General features: G+C 40.2%; 1 protein-coding gene across 1 annotated transcript in view; it reads left to right on the forward strand.

Annotated features, from left to right (window-relative positions):
* TRPM3 (transient receptor potential cation channel subfamily M member 3) overlaps window positions 1–26,163 on the forward strand; it is a 415,507-nt gene that overhangs the window by 366,159 nt on the left and 23,185 nt on the right. The window contains exons 13-22 of the mRNA XM_054184768.1: window positions 1,975–2,010; window positions 2,154–2,294; window positions 3,175–3,204; window positions 4,326–4,615; window positions 5,467–5,695; window positions 8,270–8,437; window positions 9,426–9,551; window positions 15,850–15,990; window positions 20,761–20,889; window positions 23,010–23,261. Coding sequence (XP_054040743.1) covers window positions 1,975–2,010; window positions 2,154–2,294; window positions 3,175–3,204; window positions 4,326–4,615; window positions 5,467–5,695; window positions 8,270–8,437; window positions 9,426–9,551; window positions 15,850–15,990; window positions 20,761–20,889; window positions 23,010–23,261 — 1,542 coding nt within the window. The remainder of the gene's footprint in view (window positions 1–1,974; window positions 2,011–2,153; window positions 2,295–3,174; window positions 3,205–4,325; window positions 4,616–5,466; window positions 5,696–8,269; window positions 8,438–9,425; window positions 9,552–15,849; window positions 15,991–20,760; window positions 20,890–23,009; window positions 23,262–26,163) is intronic.

The raw sequence follows: 26,163 nt of genomic DNA on the forward strand, positions 1-26,163 counted from the left end.
ACCTTTGCATCCATTTCATCTCTTCTTGCAGAGCTAGTTGCCATCTGCTCTCCATTAGTGTTTCTCTGCTCTGAATCTAATAAGCACATCTGCAGAGAAGCCAGGCAGATATCTGCAGACATACAGATATTTCCAGCAAGACGTGGCAGTCAGAACATTGTTCCATGCAAATCACTAACCTTCTTTTGATGATCACATAAAAAGAGCTACAGACTAACTATAATCTGTGGTGTATATCATTAGAGAAAATGTGATTATTTCATTACAGTGGACTGAACAAATTTTGAAGCTAACAATTACAATTTCCTGGTCCTTCTGCAATGTTGACTATACAAGTTAATTTTTTATTAGCGTGATTTTCTCTTTTTCTAAGGCTACCACACACAGTTCACAAAAGGATAATTTACCTCTCTTTCCACCTTTAATTTGTAGCCACATCCCTTGCAGAATGACACGCAGGACAGAATGCTGTAAATCTGCAGGGTTCTTAATGAGATCTCTAGGTCTGGGTGACCTATTCACAATTTGCTGAATCAGGCCTTCTTTTCTGTTAGGGAACTGCTCGCTGAACCAGAAACTGTCGTCCGAACAATTTGGAGGCAGTGAATTAGAGAAGGAGGCAGACTTTCATTTGGGGCATTGCCTTCCTCCTGTCAAGTGATTGGATTTTTCCTTGTGGAGCTCCCTGGGGAGAACAGAAAAGCACATGGATTTTGTTCTTCCATTGACAGAGACCCCCAAGAGCACTTCACTGGCACATCCGTGAGACCAGCCCCCCACAAAATTGTTCTGGCCTGCTAGGTTTCACATCAGGCTTACTGCTACTGGGGAATGGAAATGCCCAGTTAACTTAAAGGCAGACTTAGATTCATATGCAGTACGAGACAATCTGTTACTCAGATCTTTCTTCATAGCTTTCCAAGCCATAAGTATTGGAGAACTCATAACCTTAGCGTTGCCATTTTTAGGCTTGACAGTGAAGAGAAGGAAGATACGTGCAAGGGAGTTCACAAAGTGAGGGAAATAAGACGCAGGCATATTTATCCTTTTTTTTCCTGTCAAAATAAAAGGTGCATGCTGAAGACATTGTACATATATATTATATTTAACAGAGGACAAGAAAGGAAAAGAAACAGAAGAGCAAGTATGTGATGTCTTTTCCAGGATCCTGCTAATGATCCCTGCTACAAGCACGGTTCATCTCTTGGGAGACAATCTCCCTGGCACTGCTGGAAATCTGGTAGTAAGATTACAGTGCTTAGAGGGGCTTTCAGTAAAATATGTTGGGAGTTCAAGGAGGGACCATCTAGGAAAATTGCTAGGCCTGGAGTTTTCTTCTTGAACAAAATACCAAGGTATTTTATACTTTCATACTTATTTTCTTACATACAGGTACTTTCCTCATAGTAGGAGTGGAATTTAAGCAAAGATATGTGGGTCTCTGTACATAACCCCAAGAACAAATGCTAACAGACTCTCCCTGCCTCTAGTGTGTAGCAATAATAATAACTCATGCGCTATGCAAGTCCTCTAGAATAGGTAACACAGCTCTTTCCCCCCTGCCCTTCCCTTCCTGGAACATGGGAAGGAAAAACTGCAGGATGGAAGATCACACACAGGATCTGGTTCCATGCGAACAAATGATATCGCATGATGTCACTTCACCATGCCTTGGCAGTGCAGATGAGGCAGTCCAAAGAGATGCCAGCAGAGGTGTGAGATGCCAGCAGAGAAGTGAGATGCCAGGGCAAGAGTTGTGGGGGACAGATGGTGCAGAAAAGGTGCTGTCTTGCAGGACTAGAGTCCAGCAACTGTGCCTGACCTTTCAAGTGTGCTGATCCTCGTGCTTTTTGTTCTGCAGTCATGTTCCTTGTTTCCTCAGCTGAAGAATATGAGTACTGTGTACTGACGTTATCTTCTGTTACTTCCAACAAGTTCTTCACCTTCTTATTTAACTTATGTCTTCTTTCCAAGCGAGAATATCCAGGTTTCGGTTGGATCTATTTTAAGGTGAATTAATTAACCAGCATAATAATACATTCCTCTTTTACCTATTTAAATTGTTTTATTCTAATATCACTATAAAGTATATTTAACAATGCCAGTAATAAGCATTTCTTCCTCCCCCACCATCCTTCTTATTTTCATTGCAGGGAAATTTACCCCCTGATTATCGGATAAGTCTGATTGATATCGGTTTGGTGATCGAGTACCTGATGGGAGGAGCATATCGCTGCAATTACACCCGAAAGCGGTTCAGAACACTGTACCACAATTTATTTGGGCCCAAAAGGGTAAGGAGCAAGTTATTGGCCATCTATATGACTGCAGTAGGTAATCCCTACTCACTGGCAGGGATTAACATAGCTTCTTAGATGGCTCCAGACTGGGGGGATCCATGTGCACACACTACACAGTCTACAGAGTCATTTCCATTACATACATAGCAGCTATTTCACCACAACATACCACAAGCCAGCCACTGATGCAAGCTACATTCTTTATGAATTTAATGAAAAAATTATTGGGACATAAGACAGTCCCCTCTGGCTCTGTGAAATGGTTACAGCCGAACACCTGAAATGGGTTGGTTTGTTTGTTTCCCTGCGCTTGCATTCTTCACTTTTGAGAGGGAAGGTAGTAATTGCAGCTGCTGGGAGTGACTTCCTTCCCTTAGTCACTCCATCAAGAAAAGCATTTGAGTAGCGATTTCACACACACTGAACTAACATACAGGGCAGCTCCACAGCAGTCAATAAAAGTGTGCCAGGGGAATGGCCAAAATACTGATGTACTCCAGAGAAATCCATACAAGCCTTAGCAGGAATTCCTACCTCTTTTCCACTAGAACAGCCCCAAACCAACTGTAATTTTTTACCTGAATACAAATGTATGATTTCTGTAGTGTGTTTTGGTGAAATAGGGTCAAACTCCAGGTTGAATTAAATATATATATGTAATTATTTGATTTATGTACATATGTATATGATATTACAATTACATTGCATATGTTTGTTATATATTGTCTATTATATACTCTATATTACATGTTATACATCAGATGTTACACACATGCATGCATGTATGTATGTATGTATGTATGAATACACATATAATTGCAATTTTTCATCACCCTTCTGGGAGAAATAACATTTTTCTAACTTTTTTGTACAGCCAAAAGCCCTGAAACTGTTGGGAATGGAGGTAGGTCACCTGCGATAAATCTTAATGTCTTTTCCTTCTTTGACAAATATACGCTATATCAAGATAATGTTTCATTTCACTGTAATGGAGGCACAAATAGATGTTTCTAAGTTTTGTGTAAGAAATGTGCCACAGAAATTGTATTTTTCATCCAGATAACTTGTTTACGCCAGGGTCAGATTAAGAAACATTTCTTAATAAAACTTCAACAGATAGACAAGGGAAAAGAAGTCTCTGCCTCCTCTATGCGTCATTTTTCTTTCCACAAAGATTAAGCAAAATGTTTCAGTCTGTCAGGCCAAGCAGAGTTTCAGTCAGATAACCGTGTAACTTTAAAACGTGTTCAGAGAAATGAGGCAGTTGTAGAGAATGGTGCAGAAATCTTCACATGGGCCAAATTTCTGTTTTGTTGACACTTTTGGCTACCCTGACGCTTCAAGGAGATAGTAGTGTTTTCTTGTTTGTTTATTTTTTACAACAACTTTCATTTTGCCCTCCACAGACACAGCACAGAACAGGTCAGCTCATCTGATAAAAGCAGTAAGCTAAAATGGGAAAGAAACTAAAGGCAATAGCTTTCAGAGCTGGAGAAAGAAGGGATAAACATAGGATACAAAGGTAGAATGGGAATGAAGAAAGGAGATTGCTACTCTTGTGAGAAGATGAAGGGAGAAAAGACAAGAATAAGCAGGGAGGGAGTCTTCAGCAGACCAGAACATCCCCTGGATATGTACTTTCTGTAGGTGGAACAAGGCGGATGCATTACAACAGATGTTATATTTGGCGTGAACTCTTATCTTCACTTTAATGGTGGCTTTTCCAAAATGGTTCTGGATATTGTGTGATTGTGCTCCGTGTTCTTAGGGAGAAAGAACAGCTCAGAGTGATAGTGCAAAGCTGTTTTGCCCTGTGTGTAGGTATGGGGTTACTGACTTCTTGATTACAGTGCATGGACCAATAATTTTTTCATCGTTTTCCTGTGTTAAATATTTTGTACAAAAAAGCTGAAGGGTGTAGCCCGCAGGGAATGTGTTTGACATCTCAGGTACTGACTCCAATGCATTGTGTGAATTGACTGAATTCCTTCACTGGTGAAAAAAATTTCTCTACAATTCTCACAGGATGATGTCCCTCTGCGGCGAGGGAGGAAAACAACAAAGAAAAGAGAAGAAGAAGTCGATATTGATTTGGATGACCCTGAGATCAATCATTTCCCCTTCCCATTCCATGAACTGATGGTGTGGGCTGTGCTGATGAAGCGTCAGAAGATGGCACTCTTCTTTTGGCAGCATGGGGAAGAGGCTATGGCTAAAGCACTGGTCGCCTGTAAACTCTGCAAAGCCATGGCCCACGAAGCATCAGAAAATGACATGGTGGATGACATCTCCCAAGAGCTGAACCATAATTCCAGGTGAATTTTCTTTCATGTACACTTCTCTGGGTTAAAAAAATAAATAAATAAAAAAATAAAAGGGAGAGAGACTGCTGAACCTGCCTGAAATTTGCTTATATGTACCTTGCTTCCATTTCTAACTTATAGGGAAAATGCAGTCCCCTTAGAGAAAGTCTAAATGGCTTTTAAACAATCCGTCTGCCAGAGAAGCAGTTGCTAGCAGTATAACTTCTGAAATGACAAGGTGTCAAAATGGCAACGAAATATCTATATTGTGTTCTCCCTGAGGCTTCCAGAGTCAGGCTGCAACCTTTATCTGTGCTATTTCAAGACACTCTGTTCATCCCAAGCAGAACAATTCTTGAAGTCCTGGCGAACATAATATTTGGGCAGAAGTGTTAATTAACCAAGAGCTCGTGCTTGGGTGAGCAAGCCAAGATACTAGATTCTATAATAATCTTTCCTGATGTTAAAAGTCTGAGACAAAGAATTTAAAAAAGGGTATTGGATGCTCCTTTTTCCAGGACGCTTGACCACGTAGCCATGGGCAAACAGCACAGAAGCAATCCTCTAAGCTGCAGATAAACAGAGGATTTCAGCTAGAAAATGTCAGGGAGGTGGGCAGGCAAGTGGGAGCAGACAGCTGGTAGGTGTGGGTGCTCATCATTGCTAAGTCAGGGCACTTATTTATAAGCCTACCATTAGCCACTCACATTTGAAAATGTGGGTTTCCGTGTGTACAGTCAACATCACGATTTGCACGATGGAAGGTGATGCCCCCCCTTGCAGAGGCTGTCAGTTGCCGAGGGGTGTTTTCTGCAGCAGGCTGCTTGGGCTAATGGGAATGAACCAATGTCCCTCTGTTGCAGGGACTTCGGCCAGTTGGCGGTGGAGCTGTTGGACCAGTCGTACAAGCAGGATGAGCAACTGGCAATGAAACTGCTGACCTACGAGCTGAAGAACTGGAGCAACGCCACGTGCCTGCAGCTCGCGGTGGCAGCCAAGCACAGGGACTTCATTGCTCACACTTGCAGCCAAATGCTGCTCACGGACATGTGGATGGGTCGTCTCCGGATGCGCAAAAATTCTGGCCTAAAGGTCAGCACTGTTTTAAAATAAAATTAACAGTCAGAGTAGCTCTAATAGATGGTGACGGGGCTTACAAGAAATAGTAATAGCTGGCTCAATTAACCATGTTTCAGGTGCTTATTTGTAGCGACATTAAGCAGGGTATATTCTCCAGATTCTCATCAGGGAGCTTATCACAAACCCGAGTTCAAAGCACATTACTTAGTTTTTTCATCACATTTCTCAACCCCCCCCTCCAGCATCAGTGAGAGTTATCAGAATAAGAATTGAGCCAGGAGGTTAGTATGTCACCCTGCCTGGATACTTGAGGAGTTAGCCAAGGTTTTTAAAGACAAATAAAGAAAAAGCATGTGTAAGTGAATTAACCGCCAGTGAAAGGTGCTGATCTGACAACCTTCCCCAGAACAGGCCAAAGCAAGCAGTACAAATTTCCTTGCAATCCCCTGCCAATCTTCCTGATGGCTGACCTGAAGGGAGTACCCTAGAGGATCTAGAGGATAATTCTATTTTCAAAGCTGTTTAAGCTTTACTTCCTCAGTTAGCGAAACTGCTAACAGAGCAGGGAGAATTCTGGGAGGTGAATTTTTGTCCATGGGCTGGCATCTCTCGCCTTCGCCAAAGTACTCACCAGTCAGTACGCAAACAGGAATTGCCTCTTCCTCCCAGCTGACTGAGAAATATTTTCGGTAAAGGAATTCTCTCTCCTGCATTAATCGTGTGTGTGAAAAAGGGTAATTGTTCAGCTGTTTTGATGTGTGAAAAGATGTTCAGTAATGGCAAGAATGCTTATGAGTACACACATCGTTATCGTACTGGGTCTAATCCAGTGACAGTGATGAATGAGGATAAGTGGCTGATAGCATTATCATCCTCCTGCAGGAGCTGTGCTTAAATATTGTTCTGCTTACAGATAGAAAGAATTCTCATATTTGGAGACATCTTTACTACCCAGATTTCTGACTCAACTCACAGGCCCATTGCCCTTCAGAGGAACTGCTGCCTTATTCACTTTGCAGAATTGGCTTTGCAGATATTCAAGCTGAGTAGGGAGGGTCAGTGCAGTAACTCATTTCCCACTGTATGCTTTCTGCTTTGCAGCGTGCATCTCTTAAGCCATAAAATAGACCTTTCTTTCACAATGAATAGCTGAAGGTAACAGACTCTGTTTCCTTTCAGGTTCTTGTAACATCAGGACTTCACAAGGATCGTTTACTCAGTCTCTAGTCTGTGTTTTATTTCAATGAAGCTCATTATCAGGGCCTGTTTAAAGCTAAAGCAGGCTACAAACTACTTAAGCATGAGGCAGCATGGCAAAAATAAATTTGCAAGCATGAATCATGGATTATTTCCCATGAACAATTTTCTCGAGGTGGGCAAATGGCAAGAAGGCTGAATGTCATTCTTTAGAGTCTCACTGGGCATGTATAGCACCAATGGGAGGGGGAGGAGCAATTGTTAATCCTGCCCGTTCTTAAAAACAGCCTCTCTGAGGAGCCAGGTCTGCCCATAACCCCCTCTCCCTGGACACATCCTTTTACGACACGCCGAGTGCAGGAGCAGTGCAGACAGCCTGGTGCTCAGCTCTTCTGAGGCTGGGCACAGCGTCCATATATGCTAACGGCTCCTAATTGCGGTACTTCGGATGGTTTCAGCAACACGCATGCTGTCTGCCAATATGACGAGCACAAGCAGTCACCCTCCCTGACCTGCCAACAAGCTAACTAACTGGTTTCACTGCCATTTAGGGAGAGATGTATAACAAAATCATTTTCCATGAGATTACAGCAAAACCAGGAAAAGCCATTGTGCTTGTGACTACAGACAGGCCACTTCTTTTTGCATTGTTGTGATATCTATTCAGTTATACTACTGATTTAACCCCAAGCATCGTTCACTGTGTACATCCACACAAGGTAATTTTAATGGTTTCTGCACTCCCACATCGTAAGAGAGGGAAGGCAGAAAAGAAGGAGCTGTCATTAATGTGAGCATTACACGGCTGCCAGCATACTGAAGCAAAATCTAAGGGGACTGCATAGCTAAACACATCAGCGTTTGCTATCGTTGGCTTTGCCTTATCTCCTCAGATCCACACACACTTAGCCTTGACTACCTGTGTGCATTAGGTATGGACACAGAGAGCTTGAGACCTATTAACCCTCTCTGTAGAAATTAATACTGCTTGTCATTTACACTGATATTTTCTATTAAGTAAAATACAGAAATCTGTAGGTCCAACACTCTTGTGGTCCCACCTGCTGTTGACCTTATGTAATATTTTGTAAATACATTCCGGTATGTAACAATATGCTTTTGATGAGCAAGCAGATAAAATATTCAAGAGGGACAATTAGCCATAGCACTCACAGCAATGCTAACAGAAGTTACGTACTTTGTTTCACTATGGAGCTCTGAAAACATTACCGCAAGTGACAAATACTCTATTGCCATAGAAACTCACATGCATGCATATCTTTCTTTTCCTAAATGTCCTGGGGGAGTTGTTCCATTTGATAATAAGTAGCCATCATGATTGTAATCTGTTTACTGTGATGATTATTGTTATCATTATTATTGCTTTAGGTAATTCTAGGAATTCTACTTCCTCCTTCAATCCTCAGCTTGGAGTTCAAGAACAAAGATGATATGCCTTACATGTCCCAGGCTAATGAGATCCATCTTCAAGAGAAGGAGCCAGAGGAACCAGAGAAGCCAGTGAAAGAAAAAGAGGAGGAGGACATGGAACTCACTGTAAGTACCAACAATAAATTGCCAGCCTCAGTGCTGTCAATTTGCTATTCCCACCTCTGTGGGTGTTGCAGGCTGTCTAATGGCTAAATTTAGCAGGTGATAGGATACCACTCTTAACACTCCCGTCTCCTTGATGGGACTCAAACCAAACAAGTTGGCATCGTTGTGTCTCGGTGTTGCAGCAGTACATGGTGATGCTGAAGCATCATGTGGTGATGGAATATCCTCATATTTTGATTCAATTTGATGCTGCCTTATTGGAAAAAAATTTATGAGATTTCAGAATTGAAAGCGCTCAGCCATGATAGATGAGTGGGCCTCTCTGGTAGAAAAGAAGCTCACTACATCTTCCTTTGGATGAAAATGCCCAAGATTCATAGAAGCTAGAGTTATTTGTTTTCCTTTCAGTTAACTTCATTAGAGGGGAAGTAAGTGTGCAAACAGGCAAGAAAAATGATGAAAATGGTTTTCAAAATTCATTACGAATTTGTTGTCATTGCCTCTCATACATACACACACAGAGTTTTTAATCCACTGAAGACATTAGCAAGCAGTGAGACAGCTCAACCCTTAGTAAGAGCTTCTGCAGCTCAGCAGAATTGTGTAAGGAAGGACTTCTCTGTTATTAGTAACATAACCTTAGAGGAATAATTTGCACCACAAAGAGAATCAGATCGCTAAAGCACTAAAAACTATAAAAGCCACCTACTTCCAGACTCTTGTTCTCAAACTTGTTTGGCACTTTTTAATTTGGGCAATTATCATATGAGCGATAGGTCATATTCCAAGCTGCCTTAGTTTAGTTTGGCTTGCTTTGGTTTGGGTTTGATTGTGGTGTATTTGAACAGCTTAAAACTCAACCCCAGTTGGTCAAGGTCAGGATAGAGGCATAGAAGTAAAAGGGATTTTCCTGGTTAATTTAAAAGTAAAAAAATTAAAATAATTAAAAACAAAAACAAAAACACAAAACCCAGACTGTTTCCCACAGGCAAACAGCAGGAGCTGCCCTCAGGAACCCGTCTGCAGGCAGGCAGAAGGACCTGCCTACAGGACCCAATATGCAGGCAAGCCGAAGGACCAACCCACAAGACCCACCTACAGGACCCGTTTGCAGGCAAGAACCTGGCCGTTGGGAAGGACCAGAAGCCAGAATAGCAGCAATGGGCCGTTCTCCACTCATTAGCTATTAATTGCAATTTACTATCGCTGGCTTCTGATCCACTTATGAAGTGCCTATTCAAATCAAATAAGCACTTTGCAAGCTGCCTTTTTCTTGGCAATGGGGAGAAATTCGGGGAGGAAGTCATTTCCATCTCTCTGCAGTTATCCCAGCTCCTGGTTTCTTGTCTACAATACTGTGTTTCCTTTTTACCTTCTGACTCCGGCTACAAGGAAGTGATGTGCTGAACTGGATCTCTTTTCCAGACGAGTCTTAGATGTTCCCTCCCTTCTCCCTTCCATGTGCTTACAGTCCTATTGCTCTTTCCTGTCTTCGACTCTGCCCTTAATTCCCTCAAATTTGATGCATCATTCTATTGAAGTTTCAGACACAATACAGCCTTTTCTAGAAAATAAGAGTTTCTGTGGAGTCCAGCAAGTTTAGAAACAATATCTTTGGTATACTCCTGCTGACTTAATATTTCTGCATACAATCTATACTGTGCTTTAGGGCTTCTAGCACAGCTTCTTCACTCAGGTGCCCTTCAGTGGTGGGGAAAGATGATTTGCTAGCAAAGAGACTGTTGCATATATTTCTGTGGTTAGATGCCACAGCCAGTTATATTTATTCACCTTCAGGCAGCGTGTCAGGGAGAGTGTTTCTACCTGTCATGTTTTAAAAATAAGGAAATATTTTAGATTGAAGTTTTGCGTTGTTCCACCCTTAGTCAAATGGTCTGCCTTAAGTTAGGTTGGGTCTCTTCTCCACTGATGAGAGAATGCCTGCAAGACTGTTTGGGAAGTGCCTTTGTGAAGTTTCCCTTTAGCCACACTTATATTAAGGATACCTAATTCATAGTTCATTAAGATTAATAACTGATTGTGATGTGATATCACAAATGTTTAATCAATTGCCGAACCCTGGCTCAATAGATCTGTCACTCACCCTAACCATAGCTTATGACTATTGTACTCAAAATGAACTGCATATTTTTCTCCACATTTTTTCCTTTTAGGACAAACAGGTATTATTTTTTTGAAGTGATTACTACAGTTTTTCTTTATTCATTTAGTTAATTGGCACATGATTGTTTAAAATATTTTCAAAATTTTCCCATGGTTTGGGTTTCTGAGCTTTGTTCAGCTTCAAGCTTAAATAAACAAAAACAATGAACTAAAAATCATTTTGGTCACCTCAAAAATCCATTTCTAGCAAATAAGGTAAACAATCTGCCTAAGTGTACTTCTAATCACTCCTAAGGAATACATTTCAAGTCTCCGTATTCCTATGATATTACACCCATATGCATTTTTATAAAAGTACTATTAAGATAAAGAGATCACGTCTAGTCAAGGTCTCTTCATTGATTCCACATGGAGTCTTGTGTGTCTTGCACTGCTAAACCCAGGTGACTAATGACAGGCCAAAAGAGTCAGTTTCTTCCTCTGGACTGCACTTGTGTAGAGTGGGTGATGTACAAGACCACAGTAATTTTTGAGCTATTTTACACCTAATTTATTTACACAGAATAATGTGATCATACAGACTACAGCAACACTGAAGTAAGTCTCCGCATGAGTATGTATTTGTTTTATGCTCCTCTTAAAGGATCTGGCGGGTAGCTAAACATTTGGCTATACTATGAAGATGCAGTGTTTATTCACTGTAAACTACTTTGTTACTCACACCTGCTTTTAACTTCATAACAGATATATGAGGTTGCTGTGCACACATTTATTTAACACCTAGATGCTAGGCAACAGACTTTCCTTATAGCAGCTACTCACAAAAACATGCTTGAATATTGCTCTCATCACCACTCCCTCAGCAACAAGGAATTTACCACTATTTATGCATGGAGCTGCCAGTCACTAATCCTGAATATTAGACATAGAGGAGTAGAAGGGCACTAAAGTCTAAAGACCGGGCACATTTTGTATTTGTACAATGTCCTGACCAGGGCCTTGATTAGTTGCTGATTTTTAGGTCAGTCAGAAACCCCAGCAGTCTACCCTCCTCTTAGAATAACACTGATTCTGGAAGCCATAATTAGGAGTATCCTTATCCCCATTCAGTGCCCCATTGTTTGGGTATTAGAGTTCCCCAGTAAATGGTCTTATTTCAAAACACACAATAACTCATGTAAGTCCTTTAGAAGATGTTTCAGTTGTTGTTTTGCTCATTTTGTTCTAATTTTCCACATCAAATGAGAAGTTTGGATTTCCATGGGCACCACTAAGAGTCCGAGTTAGGACTTTTCAGCGGCAGCAAAGCTGGCTGTGTTGGCCTCTGGTCTTATCTCTGTTGTATATATGCTTAGCTTTTTCTCCGTGGCAAGAACTAACCAAATATTATATCACTAAAAATACAGTTCTTAAGATATGAAAGGTTGAAGACCAATGTCCTCATGCCCCTAGCCCTCTCACCCACCCCGCTGAGGGACAGCGCCCGCAGCATCTCCCATGCCCGCTATGGGAGGGCCACCCCATCAGCTTGTCTGGAAAACGGCAGTGGGAGACACTGTTGGGGGTCATGAGGCAGAAGCACTGACCCTCTCCATAAGGAGAGATTTCCCTCTGTTCTCCGAGAGTTTTGTAAACCTCCCATATCACCACCACACAGCTGCCCTGGCATTGTTCTTTGCTGTCCTCAGCAGCCAGGATGACTGAGCTCCTGGTGCTTTAGCCCTGCTCCTCTGTATTCACCCTAAAGAACCACTGAGCACAGGCAAAATCCAATTTTACACATCTGTAACTCAAAGGCATTAAACCTTTATTTCCTACCAGTATTTCAAGGCAGAGAACGGTAACCCTGGAACAACTCCACAGTATACAATGGGGTATGCAGAGAGAGGTATAGTATATCCACCCAGCTTTCCACAACAGTTCTGTGTGAATATGGGGTAAGTCTGTATGTAGCACGCTGGTTTCACTAAGGACAAAATTCTAAGAGCCTATGATCATTCTAGCAGGACTGAAATCCCTGTTATTTAATTATAAAAGAGATAAATATATTATAGGATCATTAACATATATTAATGCAAATATGCACAACCCAAAACTGTCCTGGTTCCCTAGCAGTGAACAGTCCTCAATTACATAAAACAAAATCTGTCCAAAAAAAAAAAAAAAAAAAAAAGAAACAAAACAGAATCCTGATTAGAAAAATCTCCATGTAAAAGCTATGCGCACATCAATCCCCTCAGGCTAAAATGATGCAGTTGTACTGTACTTTACAATGTAGTTGAGCTGCTGTCGGGCTTACCTTGCATGACTCATGGTGAATCATGGACAAAATTGTGTATTAGAGAAAGAGATGCCGCCCACGCAGAGCAGTGTCTTCAGTTATTCCCACCCTATTGCTTCCCCCTCCAAGTGAAAACACATTTGTTCACATTCGGCATTGCAGCTATTCTGTTAACACTGTCACTTAGGTTATTTCTGTATGTTTCTAATGGGGAGGCTTTTCAGTTTGTTAATCCTGTGATATAATTAACAGTCGGGGACACCAGGTCAAATCTAATCCCCAGTCGTCTCAGAGCAATTCCCCATCTGTGGCATGGGGGTGGGGAGAGGTTAGTATTATACGATACAATTAATTCAAAACTAATTATAACAAGATAAAATTACAGCATCATTTATCAACAAGAAAGCAATAGCAAACAGGAATCAGCATCCATGAGCTAAAGCGGAAATCCAGGTACTGAAAGAGCTTGATCCTAAAAACATCCACAACTTCCTGATTCTAGAAAAAGCTCAGGGTGTCTCAGAATTAGTAAATTTATAAAATAGTGAAGAATTTAAACTCTGTGAAATAATCCCTTCCCCTAAAGCACAGCACTGCTCATTTGTTAAATCTGTCAGTGTTCATTTTCACTCTGCTGCAAAATTCTTGAGCACCAGAGGACAGCAGAGACAAAGCCTTGGGAAAAGCTACAGAAAACTGTAGCACCAGATGGCAGCTTTCCCTAAAACAGTGTCAGGAGGCAGAGAGAAGCAAAGAAATGAGTACCTTCTTGGGTTATCATTTTTCCCAAAGCATTCAGATCATATTCTACTTCTTTTTTCCCCAAATAAACAATCCCTGATATAGATCAGGGAATCACTCTTGTTGTGTAGACTTCAGGTAATGATAGTTGGCGTTCTGAGAAGGTTGCGTAATCTCTGCTACTATAGTTATATTGAGTAAGTCTCATGTTCTTGCAGACTATCTGCTTATCTAATAAGAATCCTTCTCTGCGTAACAGCCACTTCATCTTTTTCCTTTTTTATGAAACTCTTGATGGACTTTTAAGGGCATTTATGTGCTATGTGAGAATTAACAGGAGGTATATTTAATTTTTTAATATGCATTGTCTCATCTGCATTTATGGCAATGAACTTAGAAATCTGCAGGCATTAAAAGGTAAAGGAAATAGGGTAACTTCATCAAAGCAGGCTACAGTTTTAAGAGGATCTCAGCAAGTTAGTTTCAGTGTGGTATACTTGTGTCCTGAATCTTTGTTCTATTTTATTAAGAATGTGCAGGACAGCATCTGTGCATAGTCAAATTCAAGAATATAAGTGACCAAGTAGAAAGTAATAATACCAGAGGAAAAAACTAACTGCATAAATGAAACGAAATATGCAGTAGCCATCTAGGACCATACATGGTCCTAATAATGTTACAAATATCTACACTGACTGAAAGAAAAAAAAAATGTGGTCATCAGTTTGTCATTACAAACTACTATTTTACAAGACCGAAGACATATATGAATAGCTCCACATGAGGTCTAGAAAAGGGAAGGAAAGGAAAGACTGTGATTCTTAGTTTTAAATATGTGAGAAGTGCATCTCATGTTCCTGCAGGGCACTAGAACCAGATCAAATAGCTCACCTGAAGCTGATTAGTTAAATATGTGCTGAACATCCTGTTGAATCAGGGAGTACAGAGATAGATAAAAGAAGGACCTCTTTATTGAAAGACAATATGTCTGGCATCTAATTGTTCTCTTTATGGGCTTGCTTTTCCACTTTGCAGATGAGAACAATGTTATCTTTGGGGATGGTGAAAGTTTGCTTCAGTTAACATAAAAGTATGAAAGTGCTTTGATCTAGTTGTAGAAAAATGTTATAGAAGGATTTAAATGAAAGCATCATAGTGCAATCCCTGCGTACTTACATAGGATGGCTGTATCTCAGTTCTTGCAGTTGCTTTCATGTGCAGGAGTGCCACAATCTATAGGTGCTGCCACAAACTAAATAGTAAGAACTTGCTCAGGGCACAGAGACCTAAAATCCACTCTTAGTCTACTATTCACAAAAGAGTTGCTTCAGAAAGAACATCTAATAGATCGCGCTGTACTCTAAATACAATGGGACACCTTCTTTTAAGCATTAGCTTCAGTGCGTATATAGGTTAGTCACTCCTTCCAGCTCTCTGCAGCTGACCAAGAAAATAAGAGTAAACAAAATATTGCCATCTTTTGCCTGTTAGGTTTGCAGTTATGGCTGAGGACTCCTGAAGTATGTGTTTCTGGAGCTCAGCATAGATCTTCAGTGGATCGGAATTGCAACGGTACCAGTGGGATCAAGCCTAACAGAGGCAGTGCATGAGCAGTCTGGAACTTCATTATGGAAGAAGCTACAATCATATGGAAGGATCTTTCAATCCAAGGCCTTAATGCTGCAGTGAACTCTACTGGTCAGTCCTCTACATCCATGTGAAGTTCACTGTGGGATCATCGCCTTTGACAGATCCGGTGGTCAACAAAAAAAGAGTCACTGACTGCCTCACTTCCAGCCCAGCAACTGCCAGCTCATCTTTCCCCCTGTTGTTCTCTCTCAGTCTCAGCCTTATGAACTTATCTTTGTTTAAAACCAAAACTTATCTGTTTTCTGTGTGCGTCTGTTTATTGTATAGAAGTACACCACAAAAAGCTGTTGTCAGGTAAAAATTTTGCTGTCCATACAGCAAAAAGGAGAAATGTTCTCCACATCTCTCTATTTGTTCACCAATCAAGGATTTCACATCGGTGCTGACAGTTGCTGCCAAAGTATTGCTTTTTTGTTTTACAAAGTATTTAACAGCAAATTCCCAGTAAAAAAGATAATCTAAGAACAAAGTATTTCACACCTAGTTATGGTCACCTGCTTTCGTCTAAAGATCAAGAAATCAGAGAAGTTTTGAATAGCTTCCTTTTTAAAATATCAAAAAATAGCTTAACTTGTCTTTCACAAAGAAAGAAACACAAAAATGTTCTTTCTTGTAGGCAATGCTTGGACGAGGGAATGGAGAGTCCTCAAGAAAGAAAGAGGAAGAGGAAGTTCAGAGCAGGCACAGACTGATCCCTGTTGGAAGAAAGATTTATGAGTTCTACAACGCACCCATCGTTAAGTTTTGGTTTTACACAGTAAGAAATCTTCCCTGTTGTGTTGCTATTGTTTGGACAAATACTTAAATTAGATTATGGTCATCTTGTGTGTTTCACTGAAAGTCTGCATCTGTGTGCATTGGAGGGCTTACCTGTAAACAGTTTAATAAAAACAGCATTTGCAAACCTAAGACTTATTAAAGACTACCATTTCATTCTGGAAGTTAATGGTTAAAATTTGAATGACTGTGTATGTTTTTCCTCAAATACAACAATAAGTGGCAGTTTGCTGCAGTCAGTGCTCCCAAGGAATTCCCAATAGGAGAATTCCCAATAGGAGAGCTCCAAATAGTAAGCCCAATGGGAAGCAGGGCTGAATCAGGATATCAAATTTGATTATAATTGATGAAAAAAAGAAGCAGATAGAGCACATCTTTTCTTGGAACATTTTTTTCTTTGTCCTGTTTTGACTAGTCTGCAGAGAAAGTATGTGTGTAAGTACCCACAAAATAACAAAGACATGAGTAGCAGCTAATGTACATTTTTCAGGAACAAATTATGTCAAATCAGTTTAATCTCCCTGTGTTATAAAGAAACAGACCTTGCGGTTAAGGCAGAAATAAAATGATATCATATATTTTGACTAAAGTAAGACAGTATCAAAAACTTTACTGGATATTCTCATATAAAAATTAATAACTGCTATATTCAAGTTACAAAGTTACAAAACTTTTTGGCAATTAGTCCTCAAGAGTAGATATTAATAATTCACTGTTGATCTGGAAGCAGGTCTCTCCTACATCAGGTGCTATCTGATATTTTCATTCAAAACTTGCATGATGGAGGAGACATTAGTTATGCAATTTGCAGATTGCACTAGAATGTGGAAGGATGAGATCAAAAAGTAAAATGAACACAGAAAGTAATCCTTTCAGTCTCCTTGTCTGGAATATTCTATTGCAGTACAGCTTCTGCATCATGTGGACTGGTTTGAAGGACATAAAAAAAGAACAAGAAAAATGTTTCCAGGGGTCTGTAAAACATGACTTAAGGGGAAAGATTTAAGGAAGTGAGGTTGTTTTCTGAGAAGTCTGCAGAAGGAATGTAATAGTCTTCAAATATGTGTAAGTAGTTGCAGAGAGGAACAAGATGGAATAATCTCCAAATCCTTGCTGAACAGGTCAAGAAGTAATGGTTAAAATTGCAGCAAGGCAGTTCTAGGTAAGATGTTAGGAAACAGTTTCTAATGGCTCTGAGAAGTACTGTCATAAACTGTGTAAAGATACGGCAGATTTTCCATTATTAGTGTTTTCTAAGTCTATCTTATCAAAACATATGTTCACTATGGTACACTGTAATTAATCCTGCCTCAAAACCATGGAATTGGCCAGATGATTTCAGGTGATCCTTCCCAGTTATATTTTCCATCATTCTGCTGAATGCACAGCAAATCACAAAGAATGCATCCTTCCATAGATAACTTCTTGTAAGAAAAATTGCATTGCTGAGATCCAGGCAATACGTCTACAGAGGGCAGGAACAACTCACATCAACTGAGACTAAACTGTGGCGGACAGCTTATGCTAGCAAAAAGCTCCAGTTTGGCAACCTGGAGCAACTACTTGCTGAACTGTGTGTCCATTGAACATTAATCAGGCTGATGAGTCTAGAAACTGCTCATCAGCAACCTAGTCTCATTATCAATTGCAATATGTATTATGCATAACCAGAAAAGTCTTTACGCTGTAAACAGAAAGAAGCATCCTGGCTCTCCCTGTTAGTTCAATTCTGAAATGGGAGAAAAAGATCAATATTGCATTTCCATTTAGACCTGTTCCTACAGTTTTATGTCCTGAGGCAGATCTCAGTCAAGGTCACTTATTAAAGATGGATCTTGGCTACACTGAACTTGAAGAGCAAATTAAGGTGGATTCTGGCTGCAGTGTTGGACCACTTGGGTCTATTGAGAAACTCCCAGAGACTAAAAGCAAAACAACTTTCAGATGAGGGTTAAAATTGCACAGCCTATAACACTTTTTACAAGCACACAGGCAGAAATACTAATCATAGATTTCAAAAGAAATCCTCCAAATTTTATATTCCACAGTCCAAAATGCAAGAAAAGTGACTATACTTATGGCTATTGTATGCTATTTAAAATAATTTGAGTATTCTATATCTTCCTATCTGCTACTACTCTACAGCTATATCCACCTTCATTCTTAAAATACACAAGATCAGGTTAAATGTTGGTATGTTTAACTAAGTAACATTTTGGCTCAGCAGATGAGCCAAAATAAACTGCCTTTTCTCAACCAAAAAAAATGTAGCCTTTCTCCCTGGACATGCAGTAGTTTCAAAAGTCAACTACTCCATTTTGTTTTGTGGCTGTTGCATTGAAAACCAGGACTCAAAGGTTTCATCTCACAGATTGCTTGAGGAGAAGAGGGTGGCCTTCCCCTTTTAATGACTAGCTTTAGGCTGAGACACTAGCAGGAGGTAAGAGGCCTCATTTCTACCTCTTTTGAGGAGGAATAGCTGCAGAGGGAATGGAACCCCAAGTAAGAGTCATCTTCTAAACATAAAAACACCTTTGCCCTAAGTTTTGCATATTCAGACCACTTTGCTTTCTGATCATTTAATTATTGCAATCGGTGAAAAAAGGGGAGGGTATTCTCCCTCTTTAAGCATTCTTCTGTTGCTACAATTTCCAGGTTTATCCCTTACTATAATGAATATTTGAGTATTTTCTATAGAATGGGACAGCATCCATAGGAAGGCAGGGAGAAACCCGTCCTAGAAATTTCTTAGCAGGCATTCCTTTCGTTAGTTTCTTCAGGTACTTCCCTCAAGGGTGAAAATGACAAGCTCTTTGTCAAGCCATGTAAATGCATGAAAAAGAGGGTTCAGCTACTTGGTGTAGTAGCATTTTCAAAGCATCTTGAGTACTAGCATGGGCGGCTGTATTGAGGTTTGACAACACTGTGGGATCAGAACATCGTCCTGGAAGGCAGGAGCAAATTACAGGTCTGGGGAGGAAGAAGGAGGATGTCACACACTATCTGAAGGGTTTGTTTCTTGGGTTAAAGTGGTCAGTTTCAGCATCAATTTATTCTTAAATCAAGACACTTTTCTTCTTTGCTTTTTTTTTCTTTTTTGACAAGCAAAAATTTTCAACAATTTTCGGTAAATTTGGATTGACAAAAAAAACCCCAAACAAATAAACAAATAAAAAAACCCAACACCTCAAAACAAAACCAAGAAGCAAAAGGCCCTAGTTACACTGAGGGTTTTGTGGTTTCTGTCACCTGTGTAACCCGAATGTCCCTATTTTTTTTCCATACTAACTGCAAATGCTCACCAAAGCTATTGAGTCAGACCAAATTAATAAGATTTGCTGATAATTAATTATCAATAAGACCTAAGAGAAGGCGTGTTAGGTGACAGTATCACCTGGCTTTTTGCACTGTAGTAGAAAGTGTTATTTCATCTAGGGAGGTGTGCGTCCAGTTCTGCCTGCCCAGACAGAGTTTCTGCTGACTCAGCTGACACCTTAGAAGCTGACCTAAGTAAATATTGCTCTCTGTTTCCTTTAGGGGTGTTAAGGGAAGACCAAGCTCTAGACCTGAGCGTTGCAATCCGCCATCATGCACAAACTGAAAGACAAATGAGATCATTTCCTCCTGTTTTACATAGACAAGAAGGAGGCGTTCAACTGGGTGTCTTCTCTGTACTGGTAGTTATGGCCCATGTAAAGAATTCTCTCAAGTGTCCTTCAAAGCAACAACTGGAAGAAAAGCCAGAACCCAGTGGCTTTTACACAGAGCAGAAGATATGTTCTCTAAAAAATACAACAGGACTATAAATCCTGTTCTGTGAGGTGCTGAACACTGAAATAATCCTACCCAAAAGTCTCAAGCCCCTCTGTTGTTGTTTCATCTTAAGTCTGACACCAAGTACACAATAGTTGTGAGTAACATGCAGTTGAGAGAGAAAAACTGTATTGAAATGCAGACGTATGGAATAAGCTTTCTGCAACAATGACAAGTGTTAATACACAGAACTCAACCATCTTTTCTCTGATTTAAATTTGGCTTAAGATGCATTTTCTTGTAAGGCTGCTGTTTGAAAGGCTTTTCACTGTATCAAAAATTAAGCCAGAATGCAGATTTACTAGAGAAGGAAAAGCAAAACAGTCGTATGTAAAAACTTGCAAAAAATATAAGGCAATTGAATGTGTGGCTATAGCTGGCTTTGCTGCAGCCATGTTAGTAGGAGTAGCAGTGTCTTGGGGGGGAATAATGGTATAGGTTAGGTCAGTACTACACTGGGTAGGAAGACCTCTAGCAACCTAGGACCACCTAGGACCTTCTGGGCTCCATGCAAGGATTGTGCAAAAACAGCTTGGAATGCCAGAGTCGGCCTAGGCTAGGTGAACACGGAGAAAAAACACAGAGGAGGGGTGTTAGAGGAGTAAAGGGTATTAGAAGCAGGTGATGTTCACATAGGTTGCATAGTGGTATCAGAATTCCCATCGCTAAGGGATGATCCAGGGGGACTGCATTAATACATTTTTGTTGGGGAGGCAGGTGTAGCTGGAGCAGAGGACATTTGTGCATGTATTTTGCAGATTCCACACTGTACGTGATTTAATGTGAGCTTTTACAGACAAGCCAGAACACTGTCTAATTGTTCTTTTGTCCGTTTAACTCTGGTTACAGTGGCATTAGGAACATCAAATTGTACCCAAGAAACTGGTTCAGTTGTATAAATATAGTGACTATTGATATTCATTTTGTTTCTTTACAGCTGGCTTATATAGGCTACTTGATGCTGTTCAATTATATAGTGTTAGTGAAGATGGATCGCTGGCCATCTACACAGGAATGGATTGTCATCTCGTACATTTTCACTCTGGGAATAGAGAAGATGAGAGAGGTAAAATCACCCTGACCAAGAAAGACAGAATGCAAAAGGAAATAAGCGTTGTTTTTATTTTAATATCTGTTTTTATTATTTTTCTCAGGATAATTTTTGATGAACGGGCTTATCATAAAATTGCTCTTTTTTGCACAAAAGCAGATGGATTGTTAAAAGGACAGCACTAAAAAACTATCTTCCTCCATTTTAAAATCAAGAATATCTCTCTTTGTTTCTTTTTCTCCCATGGAATTTCTCTGTTCAGATTTCCATACGATGCACATTTAATAGCATTCACAAGTATGGGGCGGTCTTCTGACATATCTTAAAGCACAGCTATATTCCTTGGAATGCGGCCCAGAAAGTGAAGTATGTTTCAGGGAGAGGAAAAGGAGATATGCTATAACAGAATGGACACAGAGAAATGGTGATAGCATGACAACCAAAAAGCCCGTGTTCAAATCCCCACCCCAAATAGAGTTCATTCAAAACTTATAGCTGTTCCGTCTGTCCAAGTATCTCATGCACAGGCTTTAAATAAAACCAACCATAACCGGGGGAAAATTTAGATCCATATTGAATACTGTAGCACATTTCTAATAGGTTTTCCCCCTTTTAATCATCAAAATTTGTGCTAATTATGTCAAGCAATAGTACGCGTGTCCCTAAAGATGCTAAAGCAGACACGCAGAGCATAGCCGGAGCATTTAAGGTGGCACTGGGGCTATAGGCAGAGTGAAGTTTTTTTGCCATCCCCTGCCCCTCATGGTCTCTCCCACTTGCAGCTACCACTGTGGCCTTTTCACTCGGCCAAACGCGCATTTATTCCACAGTGACACCAGAGGCCAAATTCGGTCCTGATGTGAGTGGGTGCGAGTCCCGCTGACCTCAGCTGAAACAGCACATTTGTACCCCGGGCTGAATTTGTTACCATCTACATTTGTATTTTCTGCAGCAAGTTGCTTTTGAGGACTAGGTTAAAAATGGTCTTGCAACAGCCACTTAGATTTCAAAGGCAGATTTCAAACACTGTATGGTAAACTCTACGTTATAAGTAAAAAGAAGAGAGGAAAAGACACTACTTGTGTGGGCTATCATGAGTGTATTTCACTAACCAAAAGAAAAAGGAGAACAGTGGCCATCGCCACATGAGGACTCTGCAATACTGATGGAGACAAAGCGCCGCTGGCTCAGTAGGTGGGAGACTGCTGGCAAGAACCGTGTGTGCCATTTTTGTCTAATCGTTCACCCCAAATTGTGCTTTCCACAAAAGTTTATCAAGAACGTTTGTCAGAATGGATTTCTAAGCAGATGTTGGAGATTGTTCACAGAATATGAGCCTAAAATTGATTCTGAAAATGAATTATAAGAAAATTATAAAGATGACATTCATCTTTTTAAGGAACTGTATGAGTCTGCTCAGATGTCCTCAAGCTAAATATAGAAAATTAAAACAAACAGCTTGTTAACTAACTAAAAGCTAGGAGTTATTCATAGAAATCGCTTGAGGAATAGTTTCAACAGTAACTCAGGAAAACAATCAAGTCTCTCAAATGATCTTGCAAATAGAATGATGGTAAATTCATAAGCTAAGATTAATTATTTCTGTGAAGTATATTCTCAGCTGTGAAATTTAATTTCCAAAAACAGGCCCAAGTAGTACCTAGTATCTCTCTGCACTAAATGCTAAATCTAGATGTTTATGGTTATTAATTATTTCTTGACAGTTTGATACACATTTTAGAATAAGTTTCTTCAAATCTACAGCTTCTTTAAATGTGAATTTTCTGATGAAATATCTTTCTGTGTTTCCTCCTCTATTCCAAGATTCTAAGTAGGGTCAATACATTTGAAAATCAGAATGATATACATATAGTTCTTCTGATTTCATGGGGATTTTAGAGCGAGTGAGGTTTTCGTCCTTTTTATTTTAAGTATCTAGCATATAGATGCAAGCTAAGAATGGTTGATATGGAAGATTTCTCCGAAAAATCAGAGAGAACATGAGATACTTATATGACAGAAGTCTATCAGCTTTGCTTTTGGCCTGTGTGGCATGTATCTGTTTACTGTAGATTTCTTCAAGTTTAAATTAAGACAGCTCAGCTCCTTACCTCTCCATGTCCTCTGTCCTTCAGATATTGATGTCAGAGCCTGGGAAACTGTTACAGAAAGTAAAAGTTTGGCTGCAGGAGTACTGGAATGTTACTGATCTCATAGCCATCCTCCTGTTCTCCGTTGGGATGGTGCTGCGTCTGCAAGATCTGCCACTCCGGAGTGATGGCCGAGTTATATACTGTGTTAACATAATTTACTGGTATATACGATTACTAGACATCTTCGGAGTAAACAAGTATTTGGGACCATATGTTATGATGATTGGGAAAATGGTAAGATAAGTTGGTGTACTCCTGTGTTTTAACAGCATGTTCTTGACTCAATGTCTTTGGCCAATGACATCGTGGCAGATTTATCTGTATTTTTTTTATACATTAGCATTTTCATGTAAGTTGGAAATCAGTGACTATTTAGCACAGATCCCCAGAACCGAGACTTAGACTCTCCCTGTTCTGTTAGATGGCGTATTGCTTGTCTTTCTCCGAGATCTCTCTTCAACAGCGAAGCCATTCATCCTACACCTCTGTGCTTCATTTGCAGTAGATACAAAGGCTGCTAATTCTCAACTAGTTGTCAAGAAGGGTGGTTTGTTAAGGTTAAAAAAAAAAAAAAAGTGTTTGGTACCTTGATAGTCTCAAAGAAAGTGTGTCGTAACAGGTGTTGTATGTTCAAAACAATAGTGGTTATGATTAAGACTGTCACCTTTCTACAGCTTGCTCCATATTCCTACGTTCTTCCATCTTTCCTGTTCAGGTGTGTCCCTGTGAGATGAGAAATCCACCTGCATAACTGCAGGCTCTGTCCCCTGGCCCTATCACATGTACACAACACAGCAGGACTATGAATAGTTTATGTAATAGTAAATGCACAAGGGAGAAACCAAGAAATATTTGCTGACAGATGTATAACTTTTCACTTTTTGGCTTTTTCTTTTTATGTTTCAGTAGAAATGTTGCATTAAAGCAGCATTTAGCTTGTATAAGTTAAGAAAATGACTGAGTTTACAGATGCCCATGCACATGTCCCTGATATCTGAGTACCTGCACGTGTAGCTAATATACATGCTCATGTTTTATATATGCAGTTATCCAGCCTTTGTTGTGTAAATCTTGGCTGTTTCATGCATTCTGGCGTTTAACATATTTTTTTTTTTAAATAGAATAAAAAAACCTTGAAGCTGGCATTCAGTAAAAAAAGTAAACCGAGTATTAACTTTTCTAAATACAAATATTACTGCAGTCTGACTGCTATGGGGATAATAATCATCAAGTCCAAGCAGGCTGTCTGTTATGTTTGCCTTACCATGGTCCTTAAAGAAAAGACCCAGCCACCCTCCTTCCTCACCATCATAGGAAAAGGGGACATATATGACACCCTTAGCATGGACTACAATCCCTCCTTGATATTACATTAGTCGCAACAAGCTCAATGATTCTAAGCAGGTATAAAACTGAAATGCAAAATATATATCCAGTTAGGTTCCCTACCCAACAGGTGACCAGAGAACCATTGTTTTATCCCTTCAATTTACCTGCTTTCAACTCCAAACCCACAGTGGTGGGTTTGACAAAAACAGAACAGCTTACTGGGGGGGGGGGGGGGGGTGGGGGGGGGAAGATATGGAGGGAAAAAACAGAAGAAAGCGATTGTTGAATCATTATGACCTGCAAACCTGCAAACAAGATTTCACAGTGTGCTACCTTCCTTCAGGGAAGCCAACAGGATGTTGATGGGAGGGATTTTGCAGAGCTCCAGAGTACAAGAGGTGATAACACTCAAGAGCTCTTGCTGGAGGTTACTGTAAAAGGACAGCAGGACAAGAGGAAGGACCAAGGACCAAATACCAAAGGGAAAACACTGCATTATCATCTGTTTCTTTCCTGCCCCACCTGGATTATATCCCTCGATCAGGGGATCTGGTGGTCACTGGGGCTTACAATACACACAGTGTATAAAACTCCTAAAAAATAACTTCCATCCTACTCTTTTGTATTTTTCACAGGTGCCATGCACAAAAAGTTTCAGAGCTGTGGTGCTAGCAAGGGCAGCCTGAAAACCAGTTCAATAATAAACACATTGGCCATGAATAACAAACTTCTAGTAGGCAGTATTATGGATGTCCAAGAGGAGTCCAGCTTCACCAAGAGTATAAACAGTGGTTTATTTTCCTCCTGGGGTGAACACAGAAAGGAAGTGGTTGAGATCAGCAAAATAATATAATTTCCATTCCTTTGTCATCGTCACATGTGTACAACAGATCAAGCCTCACTCCACTTTCTGTGGAAAACAAATGCAGGAAAGTCACTATCCTCCATAGGCTCAGCACCCACTCAGAGCGTGTTGAATTTAGCTACCAGAGTACATTGAAGGTGTGGACAACTATTAAAAGAGGGAAGTTCTTTTATTTTGTGCCTTCCTGTTATTTGATTTTCATACCTCATCCAACTTTCCACGCACTCAGCAACTCTGACATATCCCCTTTGCCCACACATGCAATGCCCAACTGGTTTGAGTTACACAAATCTGCCTCTCACATCTGTTTTCTGGCCAGCTTATTCCCCTGTGTAACGGCCAGCCCATTTATATCATGCACAGACTTCCCTGGGAGCTGCACCTGCTTGCTTCAAGCTGCAGCGGGCTCCCCTGTGTATTTTTGTTTAAATCACGCGTCTATTTACCTCCTTGGGTTCCGTCTTTTTCATTTCATGGCCTTGCAAGTACCATTCAGTACTATGGAGACCATTGGGCTGGTTATACATATTTCTACAAAGTAAGCCACTCACAGCTACTGCGTTCCTCATATTTAATACCCGAGCTTTTATCCTGGGCTTCTATTGTGAGTAAATTTTAGGCTCAGGAGGAGAAAGATGACTCTTTTCATCTTTCCAGTGTTAAGGAACTTTCTCTCTTCACCTGTCCCTACATTAACAAAATAGCCATAATAGGTTTAACCTCTGGGCATAAATGTTGAGCAAATATGCAAGTGAAGGTAAGCGAGGGCAGGAATGGTTGGTGTTGTATAAAAGCAATGGCCTAAAACAAAGGTGAGGATAGGAGGAGGAAGCTGAATGGCCAAGTCTCTTATTATCTACTAAATTCAGTAACAGAATATGCTTATTATAATGTGCCTTTCTGTGCTAACTCTGCACAGTGTTAGAGTTACTTCCCTTTCAT

This window comes from Rissa tridactyla, chromosome Z (assembly GCF_028500815.1).
Source record: "Rissa tridactyla isolate bRisTri1 chromosome Z, bRisTri1.patW.cur.20221130, whole genome shotgun sequence".
Lineage (NCBI taxonomy): Eukaryota > Metazoa > Chordata > Aves > Charadriiformes > Laridae > Rissa > Rissa tridactyla.